The sequence below is a fragment of the Syngnathoides biaculeatus genome, chromosome 5 (genome assembly GCF_019802595.1).
Source record: "Syngnathoides biaculeatus isolate LvHL_M chromosome 5, ASM1980259v1, whole genome shotgun sequence".
NCBI lineage: Eukaryota > Metazoa > Chordata > Actinopteri > Syngnathiformes > Syngnathidae > Syngnathoides > Syngnathoides biaculeatus.
Window position 1 is genome coordinate 24,405,988 of NC_084644.1, and position 20,780 is coordinate 24,426,767.

General features: G+C 43.0%; 1 protein-coding gene across 1 annotated transcript; it reads right to left on the minus strand.

Annotated features, from left to right (window-relative positions):
* Nucleotides 1-6,970: 6,970 nt before the first annotated feature.
* On the minus strand, nucleotides 6,971-14,294 carry LOC133500382 (protein SOGA3). The gene is made up of 9 exons (XM_061818982.1): nucleotides 13,599-14,294; nucleotides 12,347-12,571; nucleotides 12,098-12,256; nucleotides 11,402-11,470; nucleotides 9,489-9,808; nucleotides 8,947-9,106; nucleotides 8,772-8,841; nucleotides 8,049-8,595; nucleotides 6,971-7,963 (listed from the first exon to the last, which is right to left on the minus strand). The coding sequence occupies exons 1-9, from the start codon at nucleotides 14,292-14,294 to the stop codon at nucleotides 7,780-7,782; spliced, it is 2,430 nt and encodes an 809-aa protein (XP_061674966.1). The 3' UTR covers nucleotides 6,971-7,779.
* Between the last annotated feature and the right edge of the window lie 6,486 nt (nucleotides 14,295-20,780).

Here is a 20,780-nt window from a genome sequence, read left to right on the forward strand (position 1 = left end):
CCACTTCAATAGGAGAAGTGCCAAAAATATCATGGAGTCCTCATGTAAGTCTGGGAGAGTGTGAGTATTTTTACCCAGTGTAACCATGAGTTTGCTTTCCAAACTCCACTTGGGGGTCTGGAAGAGATTTATGCCATCAATCAAGGTACTCTTCTAAAAGACACTTGACGCTGTCTCAATGGCAACAAACCAATTAGTTACATGCTATTAATATTGCTACAGGAAGTTGTTCTAACGAAACAAACACAAACACGAGCATGCATAAAGCCTCAAGTGACCACAGTGTTTCGAAAATGTGCCAATGCCATCAAAGCATATTCACCATACCTATACAACTTGTAATTTGTTCCTCTGCCAAACATTAACCCTTGAAAATGCACAAGAAATGTGGTCAAATTAATGCTTACCACGTCTCTAATGCAGATCACATTTCAGCTATGAAGTCCTGTAACAGAATGTTGAGGCTGAGTTAAAAACAACTGGAGAGGGACTTCCCACAGCTGGAATCCTGCTGTCATTTGGATGAATAAATTCTCTCTCTCTCTCTCTCTCTCTCTCTCTCTCTCTCTCTCTCTCTCTCCCTCTTTCCCTCCCATCTCCCTCTGTCTCTCACACACTCACCCTCTCCCTCTCTCTCTCTCTCTCTTTCTCTCACTCTCACTCTCACACACACATTTACACCACTGTAGTTTGTAGGGACGGCACTGAGTACAACTGGTGAGCACATCTGCTTCACAGATCTGAGGACCGGGTTTCTAATCCCGGTTCTGTCTGTGTGGAATTTGCATGTTTGCCCCATGCCTGTGTAGGTTTTCTCCGGGCACTCCGGTTTCCTCCCACGTCTCAAAAACATGCACGATAAGTTAATTGAAGACTCTAAATTGCACATAGGTGTGACTGTAAGTGCAAATGGTTGTTTGTTTATATGTCCCCTGGGATTAGCTAGTGACCAGTTCAGGGTGTGCGCTGCCTCTTCCCCGAAGATAGCTGGGATAGGATCCAGCATGCCCGCAACCCTCGTTAGCATAAACCTAACAGAAAATGCAGCTGAGGTATAGCGGGTGTCCAGTTTTGTGGCCTCACCATTCTGCCTCTGCTTTTTGCCGATTACGTGGCTCTGTTGGCTTCAGAAGAGAATCAGCACCTCCAAATCAGACCAGACCATGGCTCTTCAAGTATCCTAGGGTCTTGATCACGAGTGAGGGAAGAATGGAGAGGGAGAGCGACAGGCAGATCGTTGCAGCAGTGATGTAGAATTTGTATCAAGTCTGTCATGGTGAAGGAAGAGCTTAGTCAAAAGGGCAATACCAATACCAATATCAATACCAATATTTAAATAAATAACCCCTGGTTTCACACAAACTCACATTCATTGACTATGATTGGAAAAAAAGAGGACGGAGAAGGCTCATCCGTACACGGAAGCATATCGTTGCCACACATAAACCTCCATAAACCTTCTTTGCAACAGATGGTTTCTTTTCTTTTTTTTTTAAATACGCATTGTTCTCAAATTAGTCAATTTGCTGTTATAAATGCGTCTTGATAATTTGAGATTGAGAAGAATAATTCCTACCTGAAATGAAATTATAGCTACACAGGCATCTGTCACGGCCCATCGAAATGGAGGTAGGACCCAAATGCAGGAGTCGGGAGACGCAGATGTAATTCAGGAAAAACGTTTATTATTCCAAGGTCGGGGATCAGGCAAGCAGTCAGGTGCAGCAGCGGTAGTCAGGACATCGGCCGAAGAGAGCAGGTCAGCGGGCAGGCAGGAGTCGGCACACGGGAGAACGATCAAAGCAGATAGGAGTATCAAGGGGGTCAGGCTTACGGGGTCGGTCGGAGAACAGGCGGAGGTCGGTACACACGGGAATACGATCAGAGATACGGGAGTGCTGGAACGGGGCATGAGTTGCAACGATCTGGTCCCGGACCAGTCGTCCCCATGGTCCTATATACACCGGGGCCAATCAGCCAGCATGAGCCACAGGTGTGCGGCTCCCAATCAGCGTGAACGCGCGGGCACCCGCACAGCCAGGGCTGGACCGGCAGGACCATGACAGCGTCTGTATTTCGTTGGGCACCATCTATCCCATTTAATTGCTAAAATCCATCGATATTTTCTGGTCTTTTCAGCTGGTCTTCCATAGAAGGATCTATTTGAAGAACCGTCTCGTCTATTGTGACAACCAACAGCACAAAAAGTCTCGGGCATTGTGAAAATTCTGCTACAGTTCAACAACTCCTGCACTGCAGAGCAGCTTTGTTTGACCAGCAATATGGTGCCGTGAAAACGGTGACGTCACGTGCACAATCTCTGTACAGTACCTATCATCGTTGATGTCTATGAGAACTCGAATAAGTTTACACAACATTTGACCTTGTAAAACTAAATGTACAGCTTATGGTCTGCTAAATTATGAAGCCCTTATTTGACTCCAAAAACACTACTTTAAATGTAAATGTAAACTTCTTTCTTACGGTGCAGTGGAGGAATTTTGGCCCACTCCTCTTAGCAGAGCTCTTGTAATTCAACAATATTGGAGGGTTTTGGGGAGTTTTTGCTTGTTTTTTTTTTTATCTTGAACAACCTTTGTAAGGTCATGCCTTAGCCTTTCAGTAGGATTCAGGTCAGGACTTTCACTAGGTCACCCCAAATTCTTCATTTTGTTTTGCTTCAGCCATTTAGAGGTGGACGTGCTTGTGTGTTTTGGATCAATGTCCTGCTGCAGCACTCAAGTTAGGTTCAGCTTGAGGTGATTGTGAGTGCGGCTGTTTGTCTCAATGTGCCTTGCGATTGGCTGGCAACCAGTTCTGGGTGTACCCTGCCTCCTGGACGTTGACAGCTGGGATAGGCTCCAGCACTCCTCGCAACACTCGTGAGGATAAGCGGTGAAGAAAATGGATGGATGGATGGATGGATGAATGGATGGATGGATGGACTTTCGTACTTTATTAAATTATTATGACGCAGATCTTTTGTTTCATACTGAGAGAAGGATTACGTCGTCAGACGTGAGCTTATCTTTTTATTCATCCTGCTGCTATCGGACAAGTATATGGATACTACCGATAAGACACAGATATTTTGTTACGTTCTGAGAGAAGGATTATGTCATTGGACGCCAACGGAGCTTTTTATTCATCTTGCTGCTATCGGAAAAGAACACAGATGGCACCGATATAACGCGGATCTTTTGTTAGGTTCTGAGAGAAGAATTATGTTGTCGTACGCAAACAGAGCTTTTTATTATCGCTGCTTACAGAGAAGTTTTTCGAGTTTGGTGAGTGTACGTCTAGTTATACTCTACTACTACTACTACTCTACTGTCTTTGTACTTCTATTTTATTGTTTTGTGTTGTATTATATTGTGGATGTGATGAAATTGTCTTAAACACAATAAAAGTGCTTTGCTATTTGTTGGCGCTTTGACCAAGGGTTTTATTCTAAATTCACAGGTAATATATGCTATAAACTGTGAATCAAATTAGTCCCCCACAACTATTATTTTTTTAATAGCTCTATACACACCTACCTGTCATTTAGAACCCACAAAGCCCCCGTCCTTTGCACCCATGAAATCAATTTTTCACAACGAACCGGGTGTTTTGGAAAAGTGTGAAAAGTAAATCCATCCTCCCGAGTGTTCAAAATTCAGCAATACGACGAGCCAACATTTTGGCTAACACGATGAAAAAAAACAAGTAATTTTTCACCAGTACAATAGGTATAAACCAATATAAACACTCGACCCTGCTACTGCAAAAAAAACGTCAATTCCTGGTTCTTCTCCAACACAAATGCCTCAAGAAGATTTTCATGGCAGGAGATGCAAAAATCCATATACGACAATATCATGACGTGTAGTGAAAAAACAGATGGGTCCATTCCGGCTGTCATTTTTTTTTTAATTAAAAACATACTAAAAATCATGCTTTAGATGTCAGTAGCCCTTTAAGTGTTTTCTTGATTCTCAACAGACGTGGCAGTATCAGGCCTAGATATGGCTAGAGAAATTTAACTCAGGTATAAGATTCCACTGTTGTGCATTAACAGGGAGAATGAAAAAAAACCTGTATTTTGTGTTCACTTGTGTTATTATTAACTAACATATAAATTAATTTAATGATGGGAAACATTTAACTGTGACAAGCATGTAAAAAAGTAAGAAATGAGGATGGCGCTAAACACTTTCACACCAGTGTATCTCAGTTGAGTAGTGCAAAAAAAAGATGAGGCAATATTCACATAAAACCGACCAGGGCATGCCCACACAGCCCACAAATGATCTGTAATTATACATCCAATACATTTCAATCAATTTGAAAATGTGTGCATACTCACATAGCTCACCACTATTTTCCCAAGGTGTTTGGTCTCCCATAGAGGTTGAAAGCATTTGAAGCAATGAGGTTGGGCTTGTAAAATGATAATGTCCTGTACCTAGAGTGACCTTGTGTTCAATATAACAGAATTAAAATGAAGAACGACATGGGGAAAAAAATGACACTAAAGAAATACTACGTGGCATAAGTGAGCCCTACAGAACAAAGAAAAGAGTGAAAAGAAACACAAGTTTAAAAATGGTGGCATAAGAGAGTGAGGAAAAAAGAACAAGAATGAGGATCAACAAAATAATGGGCTGAAACATCTTGATGAGTGAAATGAAAAGGGGGGAAGGAGAAATTAGACAAAGTTAGCATAAAAAACGTCCATTACACAACAGTGATTTTCACTCCTGTGAGAAACACCACTGTCCAATGCTGTAACAAACTTTTTTTTTTTACATTCATATTTTGACAAGGTAAAACTGTAAATCGTGTGCGTTGCAATGACATTAATAAGGACTTCATTCCATTTTGGTTTAAGAGAGGAAGGTTTCTGCGGTTGGTCAACTGTGACATGAAATTAAGAAGAATTCACCAAATTCTCTGAAAGCTCATTTTTCTGGTTATATTTTCTGATTGTGTTCTTTAGACAGACAGACAGACAGAGAGGTGTAGTGAAAATAGTCAATAGTATGGTAGTGTTCTCTATAGAATGGTCAAAGACAGAAAAGATGACACTATTGTTCTATGAAATGTCAAAAAAATTGGGATGTTTTTCAACTTAAAATCAGGATACAATGATTTTCGAATCATGTTCAACCTGTATTCAATTGAATGGAAAGACAAGATATTAGATGTTCAAACTGATGAACTTTTTTGTTTTTAGCAAATAATTATTAACAGAATTATTATTAATTATTACTTTTTATTATTATTAATTATGAACAGAGTTTTAACATTTTCCAAAAAACCTGGAACAGGTGGCAATAAAGACTGAGAAAATTGAAGAATACTCATCAACCACCTTTTTAGCACATCCTACAAGTGAACAGGCTAATTGGGAACAGGTGGCTGCCATGATTGGTTGTAAAAAAATAGCTTCCCTGAATCCACAAGCAAAGATGGGCCAAGGTTCACCTCTTTTTGAACCAGCTCATGACAAAATCATCAAACTGTTGAAAGGTCTAGTGTCATCCCTATAAACATTATAAAATAGATGTTGAAAAATGAAAAATACATATAACATTATTCACTTCAATGTCTATACGAAAAAATAAATATGAGCGCAGAGCGTGTCATCCATGCGCAAAGTTGCGGAGGTGTCATTCGACGACATCCCAGTGGTCGCCATATTGGCTGCATCCCCTGTATGTGACGTCACCGCGGACATTCGCCATTGAAAACACGTGGTGGACCCTACTATGGGAGACGAACACGTGCCTTCTGACACGGAAGCTCTTTCCGAAGAAGAGAACGTCACACAACCGAGGGAAATTACCGTGGCAATTTTACAATGTTACCGGGGCCCTATTTTTTCGAGCCATATTTAGATGACATGCGATCATGGCCAAACCACCTCCCCGCCCTATCCACCTCTGCGCGGCAGTGATAAACACAGACTTCTGCGGCAGACATGAACCACGAGGCGACGAGCACACAAGGGTGAGGCCTTAGCCTGTCTTGTCAACAAGGCCGGTAGCGATCCACAAGACCTGCGGAGGCCGTCCTTCAGCGGTTGCTGCATGGAAGTCTTCCGATGCGCATATCGACACATTTAGCAACCCTTATTTATGGATTACGCACCCCCCCCAACTATTGTTTTTTTTTAGTTGCTGTATACACACCTACTTGTCATTCGGAACCCACGAAGCTCTCGTCCATTGCACCCGTGCAATCCATTTTTCACGACAAACCGGGTCTCTTGCAAACTTATGAAGGGTAAATCCAAGTGCGAGTGTTCAACCAATGTCCAGCAATGCAACGAGCCAGCATTTTGGCTAACACGAGGGAACAACGAGCTACCTTCCCGGAGGTAAAAGTAATAGAAAAAAACGAGTCCTCTTAAGGGTGGTCCTGCCATTTACGTCACTTCCTGCTTCTTCTCATAAACAAATCCTCAAGAGAATTTTCATGGCGGGAGTTACATAAAGCTGTATACGTCAAAATCATGTTTTGTGGTGAAAAAACACATGGGTCCATGTCGGCTGCCGTTTTTTTTCATTAATAACACACTAAAAATCATGCATTTCATGACAATGGCCCTTTAAGGATGATATTACTCAATGTACAATTGCAGGGAAATTAGGAATTTCATAATTATCGGTCCATAATATCATCAAAAGGTTCAGAGAATCTGGAGAAATCACTCCCTGTAAACAGCAAAGCCGAAACTAACATTAAATACCCATGACCTTTGATCCCTCAGGCGGCACTGCATCAAAAACTAAGATCAATGTGTAAAGGACACATGGGCCCAGGAACACTTCAGAAAACCAATGTCAGCAAATACAGTTAGGCTTTACACCTGTAAGTGCAACTTAAAACTGTACTATGGAAAGCAAAAGCTATTTATCCACAACACCCAGAAATGCTATCAGCTTCTCTGGGCCAATGATCATCTAAGATGGACTGATGAAAAGTGTAAATGTCTACTATGGTCCGACGAGTCCACATTTGAAATAAATTGTTTTTAGATATTGTGGCCGTCATCTCTGAGCAAAACAGTAAAAGATCGATCCTCACTGATATGGATGCAAAGTTTGAAAGCCAGCATCTGTGATGGTATGGGCTGTATTAGTGCCAATAACGTGGGTAACTTACTCATCTATGAAGGCACCATTAATGTTGAAAGGTACATACAGGTTTTAGAGAAACATGCTGCGATCCAAGCAAGCTATTTTTCATGGACAACCCCTGATATTTTACCAAGACAATGCCAAACCAGTCTGCACGTGTTACAACAGCGTAGCTTCATAGTAAAAGAGTGTGGGTACTAGACTGGCCTGCCTGCAGTCCAGACAAAATATAAAATGTGTGGACATTATGAAGTATAAAAGATGACAAGGTAGATGCCGGACTGTTGAACAGCTGAAGATGTTTATCAGGAAAGAATTCCACCAACAAAGGTACAACAATTAGTGCACTTAGCTCCTAAATATTTATTGAATGTTTTTAAAAGACAAGATGATGTAAGACTAGTAAACATCAGGCTGTCCAAGCTTTTTTGGAATGTTTTCAGCCATAATATTCTACGTTAATGATTATTTGCTAAAAACAATAAAGTGTATAGGTTTAAACATTAAATATATTGTCTTCATGGTGTATTCAATTAAATATAGATTGAACATGATTTTAAAATGATTGTAATTTGTTTTTATTTGTTTAACACGTTTCAATTTCATTGGAATTGGTTTTGTAATAAAGAGGTTCATTAATAACAAAGCTATACTAATGGTGGCCTAAGACTTTTGCACAATACCGTGTGTACTGAATGGAGCTTACAGATAGAGGTTCCTCTGGTTGTTTGTCGTCTTGTTTTGGAACATCCAAGCGGTCAATGAAGCCTTGCAGCTCCTTTCTGAAGGCTTTCATCTGTGCATTGATACGATATAGCAGCTCATGTTCTCGGATTCTGCAAAGCAAGAGATGTGCGTTCTTCAATTGCAGCCCAAGAAATCGAGAAGGGACACATCTGACCTCATTCATTTGATACATACCTCCCACCTTCATCATCATCATCCAGCCGAGCAAACAGCTCACCATTGGTAACGTAAACCCGAGCCTCAGCAATGATGGTGCTGGTGTCAGCAATAAGCCTGTCGATAGTCCGGCTCAGCCTTTCGGCTTCGATTCGGATGTCTATCATTTGCTGGCGGTCCTTCAGGCTTCTGGATAAAAAACGGCTCTCCACAGGTGAGTAGAGGGAGCGCGTCGGGGTAAGGCAACGGATGTTCCTCACCTCATCCGAGTCACTCTCGCCTCCAACTGGGCCCTCCCGTTTACGGTGGGGCGGCAGGAGGCGAGGTGAGGAGGCTGAGGCTGAGGGGGTGTCATCGTCCCGCCCTCCATCACTCTCGGCATCACTGTCCCGTGGGCTGCCTCGTATGCCCAAGTGTGAAGCCAGGTCATAACGCTGCATGTTAGACAGCAGCACACGGTTCTCATACTGGAGCTGCATCACTTTGCCGCTCAGTTCATTGATCTGCAGACGGGCTGCCTTAAGCTCCTCCAGGAGGGCGTCTGTTTTAGCGGGGTCACTTCCTCCTGGGATGTCAGAACAGGCCAAATGTGAAAAGTGGGACAACTCTGCCAATGCGACTTTAACACGCTCCACCTGGAGGTCTTATGAAACACATTTTCCGTCAGACAGACATTTTCAGTCGCTGTTCTGCTCTGCAGCTGCTTGTTAGTGAGTGGAGGGGAAAAAAGGCAAAACAAACCTCCTCCGTGTCTGGAGCCACCTTCATGGGAGCCAGCTTTGTATTTCAGCTTGTTCAACTCATTTGTCACCTAAACATGTAGCGGAAAAAAATAGTCCCATGTTAAAAGATGAACAGTCCGCACCGTTTGGTCCACTTAAATCTTTCTGCGGATAGCCACTGATTGATTAATTACCTTTTTGTTTTCTTCCTCCACATCTGCTAAATTCCTGCGCAGGAGCTCTGCTTCATCCTCCACCAGTTGCAGCTGCTGCCTCAGCTCCGAGAGCGCCTCACCCTGCTCTCTGCACTGCTGACTTCCAGGGTCATCACCATCCACTCCTGCGGCCACCAGACTAGGAGAAGACAATGAGCGTTGGCATGTGTCCACACACAGTCAGAATCACGTATTACTATGAACCAGGGATTGGCAAAGTATTGCCCGTGGGCCACATACGGCCCGGTCCGAAATTTGATACGGCCTACCGAACATTTACGTATTTGTCTTAATCCCTGCATTCATTTGTCCATTTTTTTCATGAAAATATTTGCTTATGTACTTATTTTGTTTTTATTCACGTATCCAAAAAAAATGGGTGATTGACCTTAGATAGATAGATAGATCTCACATGCATGCTTTTGGCCCTTCTGTCTCTTTTAAAACTCAAATTTGCCCCCTGAGCTTGCCCATCCCAGTTGTAGACGTTATACAGTCATGATTTCACGATGATTTCTCACCTGTCCTCCCTCATGTCATCCAACTCCGCCTTCAGTCCTCTGTTCTCCACCTCCAACTCTACAATCTTCCGCCCCAGGATGTTGGCCTCCTCCTCAACCAGGCGCAAGCGGAGCTTCAGCTCGGATTCACGCGTGGTGGGGGGGCCCCCAGCTTCGCCTTTGGGCAGCGGGCTGTCCACGTCCCCATAGAAGGAGCGGTACTTCTGCAGCTCCTGCTCCAGGCGGTCTTTCTCCTTGTCTATCTTGGCCATCTTTTTCCTCATTAAGACAGCCTCCTCTTTGATGAAGGCCAGTTGGCATTTCAGATCGTCATTTTCTTCCTATCAAATAGGAAGATCATTTACTTTGAGTGATTTATATGAAAAGAAGCATAGCAGCATCCACCCCATATTGCAATGCCCTTTCTGGATACATTTGTACAGTACGTAAGTAGTTCACTGATACTACTATAACGCTGTTGTTTTTGCTGTTTGACTTAAAGGGGAAATCCAGTGCTTTGCATGAACAGTGTATCCAATAGGTCATGTAATATATACCCTATTTTGACAATGTGATGTTAAATCCCATCTTATTGAATAGTGTTTTGAGAAGATTTTTTATCATCAATTACCAATTTTCAGGGGCACTCCCATTTTTGCGAGTCACATGACCTACGTGCATGTTAATGTTACATATTCGGATGGTTCTTCAGTCTAGCTTCGGCGTCCGGGGCGAATGGCCTCTGCAAGCCTGGAAGCTCGGCTAAAGGCCCACCGCCGGCGCTCGCTCGTCAGACTCCGCGTCATTCCCGTCCGAAAAAACATCCGCGGCTGCCGGCCTGGAGTTCCGGGGGCCTTTGATTACGCATTTATGTCCTGCGCGTAAGCCTCCGAGTAGTCAGACTCAGCATCATTCCGCCCGAAGAACCATCCGAATATTCACCATTAACAGCCACCGGTTCAAATTTGTATGGAAGTATTTGTCCGTCTTCTCGATCAACCGATACTGTTATTTCTTCATCAGATGAGTATAAATACGAGAAATCGGCGGTGGGCAGAAATGATGTCCCATGTAATCGAGCCTTTGTTGCAGCACAGTACACGTCACATCTGCGCATGTAGGTCATGTGACTCACGAAAATGGCAGCGCATGTGAAAATTCATAATTGTCGATAAAAATCTTGTCAAAACACTATTAGATGAGAGAGGATTTAACATCACATTGTCAAAATAGGGTACATATTACATGACCTATTGCATACATTATTCATCCAAAGCACTGGATTTCCTCTTTAAACATCACAAAAGTTGAATGTCCCAAAAGTCATACATTTTGAAGCTTAATGAGCTTTAACTTCTTTGTAAAACTTATCGTGGGTGTGAAGCCATCACAGAAGGGTAGAATAATGATGATGATAACTTTAGAAATTGAAATTAGATCAGGAACAAAGCTTGGCGTCATGCTCCTGGCTTCCTGCCCAGATTGGGCGTGGCCAGCCAATTCGTCGGCGCACACCTGCACCTTGTCCCGGCTGATTACACCCGGTACATATAGGATCCGGGGGACGACTAGTTCTCCGCCAGATCGTTGCCTTTGATGCCTCGTTCCCGCACTCCCGTTTGCCTGACTTCTGCCTTCTATGTACCGACCCACGCCTGTCCCCTGACCACCCTCGTAAGCCTGCCGTTACTATTATCTCTGCTTGTTTGGACTGTCTGCCTGATCCCTGACCTTGGACTGAATAAAGGTTTCCTCTGTACTGCCTGCTTGTCTCTGGAGTCGTGCATTTGGGTCCGCCCTCGAGCCCCGTTCGTGACATTTGGAGTCGAATGTTCAGTAAAATTGGAGCAATACAGTTAATTAAATGCTGATTATTTGGACAAAATATATTGTTAACATAAGTAGCAGCATGTAGCCAAATGTGACTGTCTCACCTCAGTTGGGGTTTGCTGGGCCTTTCTTTCTTTCTGGAGATCCTTGCTTCCTTTTCTTTTCAGTGAGAGCTGAAAGGAGACAGCGCTTACATCTTCAGAATTATGATCAACATCATCATCTGCTGTTGGTACTTCAGCTGCCAGCAGTGATTTCTATCACTTGAAGGCAGACATTGGCAAAAAAAAAAATCAGTCCGTGTTTGAGAGTAATGGGGAAAAAAAGCTGAATCATATCCCAAAGGGCTTTGATAAACCCTTCTCTTCTTCTTTTCCTTCTGGCTTGTCCCATTAGGGGTCGCCACAGCGTGTCATCTTAGATGAACGCATATTTTATTTGCCACAGTTTTACACCGCATGCCCTTCCTGATGTAACCCCACTGCATTTAGCCGGGGAGAGAAGCTTACAGCACCCGGTATTCCCAGGTGGTCTGGCTTTGATAAACCCTATATTTTATCGATAACAATGCTGGACTGGACAGGCACTTTGAATCTACAAATAGGTTTGATAGAATAATAACTGTATTTGTTTTTTAATAAAAAAAATACAGCGTAGTTATGGAAAAAAAAATTCCTGCATTCAGTACGTTTTTGTTTTTGTTAAGTGACATTTAATATTAGCGTACCTCGTGAATCTGAATTTTTAAACCCATCATTTGAATTCACCTCACTAAGCGCAGTTCTTTTTTGCCTCCTCACCTCTTTTGCTTTCTGTAGTTCATTCTGAAGCGCTTGTTTGGTCACCTCCACTTCTATTAGTTGCTGCCTCAACTTCTCGTTCTCTTCTTCCGTCCTTGTCCTCTTCTCCTCCACGTTCTCCAGCTCATGGTGCAAACGCACAGACACATCCTTTGCCACCTGATTAGCGGGAAAGTATACAATACACGCTTGAGGCAAATGGGCTGCATAGATCCTTCATGACTGCCAATCAGTGCATGTTAAAGTTACCTTCAGGTCTTGCTCAAGACTTCTGAGCGTCTCTCCATCTACTTGGCCACTCTCTGTGAAGCGGATCCTTTTTCTCTCTGCCTTCTTCAGGCGATATTGGAGTATTCGACAATTCTTGTTGGCTCTCTCTAGCTCTCTGCGCACGTCGTGCAGCTGGCAGGCGTCTTCCTCATAGAAGGTGTCCCGCATCTCATCCATCTCTGCTCGCATTTCGTCAATTTCAGTCTTGCGAACAATGAAACAAATAGTCAGACGTTACGATATGATTGAAGAGGCTCAAAAAGTGGAATTGTGTACATTTATTCCAACCAATCTATTGTCTTAATTTTGTGGCACTTCCCTTGTTTACACTGCTTCCATTATGTGTATGCGGATGTTCAATATTTTGTCCAATTTATATATCATCCTCTATGTGTTGCCATGCCAGTCTCATCCGCCATTAATAATCAATTGTGTGTTCCAATATCATTTAAACTATATCCAATTCAAGCCAGCCATAATATACTGTACACAGCAGTGATGTTAAAACAACACAGAATAACAAAAAATAAAACTAATAGTGATACCATCATGTGAAATTAACTATTAATAAAAATCAATATAAACAGTCGTAACAAGAAAAATAATCCAACCATACAAAAAAGCAATAAAATTGAGTACATGAGAAAATAGTGCATTCAAACAGAGGACTAAAGTGAACGGACCTGTGTAAGGTGCAACTAAAAAGGCGTGGCCCCCTCTCAGTTAAAAGCAATACCACTCTTATTTTGTTTGTTTTGTTATTCAAATTTCAAATTTACCTGAGAGCACCCGCAAGGCAACTGAATTTTTGTCATCTTCTGCTTGGTTGGTTAGGCAAGCCGAATTAGCATAACACACCCTTATTTAGCAATCTGCATAGATTAATACATTCACTTGGTAACATCTCCGGTGAGTATGAGGTCTTTATTGAATTTTGTGATATTTTTGTCACATTATTAGATTTATTGTTTCATCCTCAGCTTCTACATGTATGTACATTGCACGGTTGCCTCTTGTTGCATTTTGGATGAGGATTCCTTGTTTCCAGTGGCAACATAATTTCCTATCCCCACAAATGATGCTTATAAGAGGTGCATTAAGTTGGCTCAGCTACCAAATGCAGCACTCGCCAGCATGGTGAGTAAAACCCAGCAAATGGAAGTACAACAGGTGCGTGTGACACTTCAGATGACGTGCATGGCTTGAAAGATGTGTACTGTACTGGATTTACCTTAAGATCATCGTTTTCATCCTCAAGCCGTTCCACCTCTTCCAGAAGCGTCTGTTCCTGCTGGGGGGCTCGTAGTCGGGGCTCAGGCTCAGGGGATAGCTCCAAGGCAGGGGGGGATGCGGGTTTGACCTGCATCTTTGTTCCCTTCTTCCCTAAGCTTTTATTCAGGTGGAATTGAATGAGCTCTGATTGTAAGCAGCCCTCCTTCCAGAAACCAGGTCCGCAGCCCACTGCGCTTTTAGAGCTATTCTTCGTCGCTGCAGAGGCGTCCCCTCCTCTCTGGTTTTTACTCCTCAGTTTGGGCGATTTGGTTGCGCAGGGCTGATCCGACACAACTCGGTTCGGATCGGCTCTGGAGGGGGAGGAGGCATCGGAGCACAGGCGCGGTGGGGACTCGTCAGATGTCTGGCTGCCCCCCCTGTCTGGCGCCGCCCGGCTCAGCGTGGGGCTTTCAGCACCTGCAACCTGAACAGCGGCCGCGCCTTTGGATGCGTGAGCGCCTCCGGCCTGCCGTTCCCTGCCGGACGAGACAGGAGAATGACCGCGGCTGCTCCTCCCTGTCCCTGCGCCCTGCCCCGCTGGTTTGGAGGCGAGGTGCTTGGTCGCTTTGAGGCCGGCGGGGGAGGAGGAACGCTGCTGCTTCCGGCTGCTATTGTCCGCCTGCCTCGGCGAGTCGGCGGAGGACGACGGCTGCATCGCGTCGCATGTCAGAGGCTCAGCTCATCCTCGCCAGCATCCTCAGTCCTGACCTTGCAGGCTGCAGCTGTAACACAACACCACCCTTCAGCTTCACATCGAATACAGGGGTAAGCTCCGTTTATGACTCTTAAAAGGGCGCATGCAGTCACATGGGGCATCGGTGACGCCGTGCAGACAAACGTGATGGTCCATTCGATCGCAGTTTAATGGGGTGCATGTGGGAACAGCTGCATCTCAGCCAGTTTTTTATTCTTTTTGTTGAGGGGGGGGGTGTGGATCAGGGGGGAAAAAAAGAGACAAAGTCACAGGCTAGCCAAACATAGAGGACAAATAAACGTCAAATGTTATAATCCTGAAAAACCAAAATGAGCCGGTCTCATCCAACCATTTCCTGTCAGGCATCGTCTCCTGTTTCCCAACATTCTCGATGACTCACTATTAATAGAATGTATGAGGATGAGTTTAAAAAAAACAAAAAACATCACTGGGTGACAACATATTTTCCCTTATTTTCACAATTCGAACATTTTAGTGTGACCAGTTCAACCTTGAAACAACAATAATTCTCAAACTGAAATTGTATTACATTATGCTCTCATATTAAAAAAAAAAAAAATTAGCAAAGCCAGCGTCTAGTAGTTTTATCCTACAGTGTCTTTAAGATGACCCATTGTGAAAAGCAACAGTAAGGCCGGACAGCCTACTCAGATCAAATGTTTCCTTTTTGTTGTGGTCACACCCTTCCCGTCAGCCATTTGGTCTGATAGGAGCATGAAGAGCATCTAATGTTCTTTTCTTACCTTTTAGTCGGATGCTGAAGCTCAGTGGTGATGATGAAGGCAGAGGGGATGCCGACTCCAGAGCCTCAGAACCACCAGCCGGCCACTTTGCATATTCATGACATTACATCATCGCTGGGAGGGCAGCGCTCATTGGTGGACTGTACAAGAAATGCTCTTTCCAGCCATCTCACCTCCACTGACTGACAATGTCTCTCAAAACAAACATAATCATAAATGTAATAAATATTGCCTTTATGTTTTAAATATAAATGATGGAGCAGGTTGGTTGGCCCTGTACAAAAACGGAAAAGTGTCTTTATTTTTCTTCATGCTTATTTCAATGTACAATTTAATTACTCTTTCCATATCAATCGTTATTTGATGGCACTGATGATGAGTGGTAAGCAAATCCACCTCACAGCTCTGAGGTTGGGGTTTATGCATGTTCTTCTCAGGCTTGTATGGGTTTTCTGCGGGGATCATCGGCTTCCTCCCGCAGTAGAAAAACATGCAGGTTAGGGTCTCTGAAGACTACATTTCTTCTTAGACGTGAATGTGAGGCTGAATGGTTGTTTGTAGTCTCCTGAGATTGGCTGATGACAAGTCCAAAGAGCGCCTTTTCCCCAAAATTAGCTAGGATAGGCCCCAGCTCACTGCAACCCGAAAGAGGAAAAGTGGTGTAGAAAATCAATGGATGGATAATGACCATCCCTCGAGACAAATTCAATTCACGTGCAGAGAGAGATGTCACGAAAGGCCACACAATCAATGCTGCACATCTTGAGCTGGTGGACGTGCAGCAGCACCAATCAGAATTGCATTGCTCTAAAATCTTTTTTTTTCTTTGTATGTCATTCACAGTGAGACTTGAACCATGACATTCCAGGTCCAAAGCCAAAGTCCTTAGAGACTAACCTCTCTCACCCCACATGGTGATGTGAAAGATAATTGTATCAATCAGCAATTCTTTTCACCCAAATGCCACCTCATGTGTTTTTTTTTTTTTTTACTCACAAGAAGAAAAGCACATGTGTCACATTATGAAATGGTTGAAAGAACTCTGGGCGCTGTTTGTGTTTTTCACAGTATCCTTTGGTACTTCATTTCTGAAATCATGCATGAGAAGTATCCAAATGCTGGTGCACGAAATGAGCAAAAACCTTTTAAACACAAGAACATTCTGACACAACTAAAATGGAATTAAACCTTGTGTAATGCTGTCAGGGGAGTCATATGAAAGACGTGTCACTTGTGATTCTACCCGCCAACTACTTTATGCAAGAATTAGCATTGCATTGCATTTGAACATGTTTGGAACAGTTACAGATGTATGTCAACTGTGTCTGGTATAAGGCCTAATTCACCTTTGACTTGCAGAACCTGACGATCACCATTTTGCCTTGGATTTTGTTTTTGCCTTTTAAGCACCAAATAACAATTCACACGTTGTTGATAAATAGTAATGCCAAAGTAGTAAAAAGAGGGAAGCACTCACTTGCTGTGTAAAGTAGAACAAGGTCCCGTGTCAGCGTTGCTAATCATCTTTTTTCAGGCACAGCTTCTAGCTTTAGCTGCAATAAAACATCATGAAGTCTGCTCATGTCTTATACACTCATTGACATCATGTTGCTATCAGTTCGCTAGAGACAGGATTGTTGCATTTTCTTCCAGTGTGACAATAGATATTCAGGCTTTTTTTTGAACAGATTCCACCCTCAACATTCTTGTGTATTTATGCCTGAGGACCATTAACCCATTTGGCTGCATTAAGCGGCAGATGTCTTTTTCACAGAGACTCCTGCGCACCAGAGGAGATACAAATGTAGGTATTTGTCAAAAAAGAAATAATACAAGGCGCACAATTGATTTTCTTTGTCTGTATATTTGTGTTATTTCATATCTCTAAATGTGCAATTGAGATTATTTTTGAGAACAGAACAGAGGGATTTAGTTTAGATCTATGTTCAATTATAATTCTTAAGTCATGTATTAGAGCTGTTAAATGACATATACAGTGTAAGAAATGTTTTCAATTTAGAGATTTAAAAAATGCTATTTACCCAGACATATACTCAATTGTTGAAAAGCAATTAGCTAAAAAAAAAAAAAAACAAACAAAAACATGTATTCAGTATATTCAATCTTATCACTGTCATACTGCAAATCATATATTACATATGGCACACATCCATCCATTTTCAAACCACTTATGCTCATTTGGGTCATTGGTGAACTGGAGCGTATTTCATCTGATTTTGAGCAAGACCCTGGACTGGTCACTGTCATGATCCTGCCGCTTCAACACGAGCTATGCGGGTGCCCGCGCGGCTGCGCTAATTGGGAGGCACACACCTGTGCCTCATGCGGGCTGATCATCCCCCGTATATATAGGACCCGGTGACGACTGGTCCTCCGCCAGTTCGTTGAGCTTTATGTCCCGTTCCAGCACTCTCGTATTCCTGACTGAACCTGTGTGTACCGAGCTTCGTCCGTTCTCCGACCAACCCTGTAAGCCTGACTCCTTGACACTTCTGGCTGCGTTGATTGTTTACCTGTGTACCGACTACTGCCTGCCCACTCATCTGTTCTCGTCGCTCGACGTCCCAACTACCGCTGCTGCACCGGACTGCCTGCTCGATCCCCGACCCCTGCATGTAATAAACGTGTCTCTTCGTGAACTACCTTGCGTCTTCCGAGTTCCTGCATTTGGGTCCTACTCTCGTTTCCGATGGGACGTGACAGTCACACGTGAATCACAGGCCAACAACCATTCACATTCCTATATACACTTGTAGATGATATTGTTTTCAATTATCCTCACAATACATGAAGAGTTCAGATGCAAAAGCAGTTTTATCCCTTTTTGTTGGTTCCGTAGAGTCTTTAATTTATATAAAATATAAATGGATGGATGGAGGCGGCACGGTGGATCAGCAGGAAAAGTGTTGGCCTCACAGTTCTGAGGACTCAGGATCAATGCCAGCACCGTCTGTGTGGAGTTTGCATGTTCTCCCCGTGCCTGTCTGGGTTTTCTCCAGGCACTCCGGTTTCCTCCCACATCCTAAAAACACGCAACATTAATTGGACACTCTAAATTGCCCCTAGGTTTGATTGTGAGTCTGACTGTTTGTCCTTATGTGCCTTGTGATTGGCTGGCAACCAGTGCAGGATGTACCCTCCCTCCTGCCCGTTGACAGCTGGGATAGGCTCCATCTACCCCCACGACCCTCGTGAGGATACCCGGCAAAAGAAAATGGATGGATATAATATATGAATGGATATAATATATGAATCAAATAATCTACGGAAACAACAAAAATATATCTATGTGTATCTGCTTTTGCGTCTGAACTCTTCACATGCATTTGTGAGAGGAAGTCTCACGCGATTCCAGAAGAACATATAAATTCTACACCAAGATTGTGACCTCAAACCATAGAACTATGAGGGGAAAAATGCTAATCAAGAACCACAGTGTATGCCTCCAAGGCGTTTATTCATTTCTAAAATAAAAGCACTTTTTCTTTTATTCGGCAATTCCCCGCTGTTGATGTCGAATACAAATTTGAAATCTTTTACATCTTTGGCACGACTACTTTTGTCTCATTAGGTACCACAACATTCCAGCGATTCCCAGTTGATTTGCCCCACATACCAACTGTGTGCTTTGTGCCAGAAAAGAAACTGGGCACTTTTCTGCAAACGCCACACCTAAATTCACTCAGAAAGGGAGTCATTCTGCACAGATGCTCATCTTCAAGATTAGATTACAGATACACTACATGCAGGAAGGATTTTAAACAACCTAATAAACTGCATGAATTGAAATGAAATAACCTTCCACAGAAAAAGATCCAATGAAAGGCTGTATCAAAATTTGAATTGTTTGACACTGTCAGCGATGATTTAAGATACATTCATTTTGCATAAGAGTCACTGATGGTGTAGTGGTACACACGTCTGACTTTGGTGATTGTGTTGATGTCTCCCCTGCGGCTGACTGGTGACAAGTTCAGGTTGTCGTCTGCCTTTTGCCCGAAGCTGGCTGGGATAGGGCCCGCCTCTTCTGTGTCACTTGTGAGGATAAGTGGGTTGGATAATGGATGGATGGATTCATTTTGTAAGCTCTAAACTGTGAGCTAAACACATAGGTCAAATTTGTTTCAATAATTCAGAAAGGTTGGCTTAATGTACAATGGCCCAACACATAATCACACTACTATCACTAGGAGAACTCCTACACATTACATTTTCTGTGGAGTTCCTTTTAAAACATAGCTTACAAAATTACGTCAACCACGAGAAAAAGTGCACATTTATGACCTCCACCAACGCACACACTCACACAGACCTCAGCTGGTGCAAGACGTAAAGGAGGGAAGAGGCCAAGGGGGCTTATGGGAGGAGTTCAGCAGGAGGAGGGGGTGGGTAGGCTCAGCAGCTGCTGTGTATGGTTACCCATGGAAACCTTTGTTGAATCACGTCAGAGTGGGCCAAAGAAGAATCCTGTGTTTTATGCATCATTTTGACATTAATATTTTAGAGGTGCTGCTCGAATTGTCTTTCAGACTTTCACCTTTGTGCTTAAATGGAATTCTCATTAGTTAGGAACCAACGCCCACCTTCAGTTTTGGGCCCTTTTCAAGTGTTTATATGTATTTTTCTGGTGGTTTGGTGCTGCAACTGGTTAGAGCATTAGCTTCACAGTTCTGAGGACCAGGGTTCAAATCCCGTCCCTGCCTGTATAGAGTTTGCATTTTCTCCCCATACCTCTGTGGGTTTTCTGTGGTTTTCTCCCAGATCCTAAAAACATGCATTAATTGAAGACTCTAAATTGGCCTAAGGTGCAACTGTTGTCTGTCTTCATGTGCCCTGCGATTGGCTCGCAACTAGTTCAGGTTGTACTCTATCTCCTGCCCGATGATAGCTGGAATATGCTCTACCACTCTTGTGACCCTTGCTCAGAAAATGGATGATGTATTTCAACCCAGTTCAATATTTAACCTCAACCCCTCCCCCAAAAAATAGACAAAAGTATCCTAAATAATCACAAAAGGGAGATAAAAAAAAGTCATTGCTCTCTTGTTCAATTACAAATTAATCGTGGCCAAACATATTTTTGGGAAAGTTTAGTTAAGTTTTGACTGTCCTTCACCAGACCAATTCTATCAAGAAATAACTAATAGAACCTGTAGGACAAAATAAGTGGCCAAATGATCTAAAAATGTTGCAAAAAATTATATGATCCAAAGAAATTGAAAAGCAGATGAGAACCAAAATTATTGGCACCTATCAGTCTGGAAAGGGCAAAAAAACATTACTAAAATTTTAGGTCTCCACCAAATCATGGTAATCGGCATTATCCACAAATGGCGAAAGTATGAAACAGTGATGAACCTTCCCAAGACTGGCCAGCTGAAAGAAAATGATCTGCAAGACTATAACGACAACTCATCCTGGAAGTCACAAAAGAACCCAGAACAACAGCTACAGAACTGCTGGGCGGCTCCTCAGTCATTGCTCGTGATTCAACAAAAAGAAACTGAGACACAGTGACATGAACGGTAAAATTCCAAGGAATAAAAAACTGCTGGACAAAAAAAAAAAAACTGTGGCTCATCTTACTTTTCAAAACAACAACATCTGAATGATTCACAAAACTTAAAAACACAATCTTGGGACTGATGAGATTAAAGTTTAC

Coding starts and splice junctions, on each gene's coding strand:
- LOC133500382 (XM_061818982.1), bottom strand. CDS start 14,294: ATGCAGCCGTCGTCCTCCGCCGACTCGCCGAGGCAGGCGGACAATAGC. Junction 9,809..11,401: donor CCCAGCAAACCCCAACTGAG/GTGAGACAGTCA, acceptor CCTATTTGATAG/GAAGAAAATGACGATCTGAA. Junction 9,107..9,488: donor GATGACATGAGGGAGGACAG/GTGAGAAATCAT, acceptor GTCTTCTCCTAG/TCTGGTGGCCGCAGGAGTGG.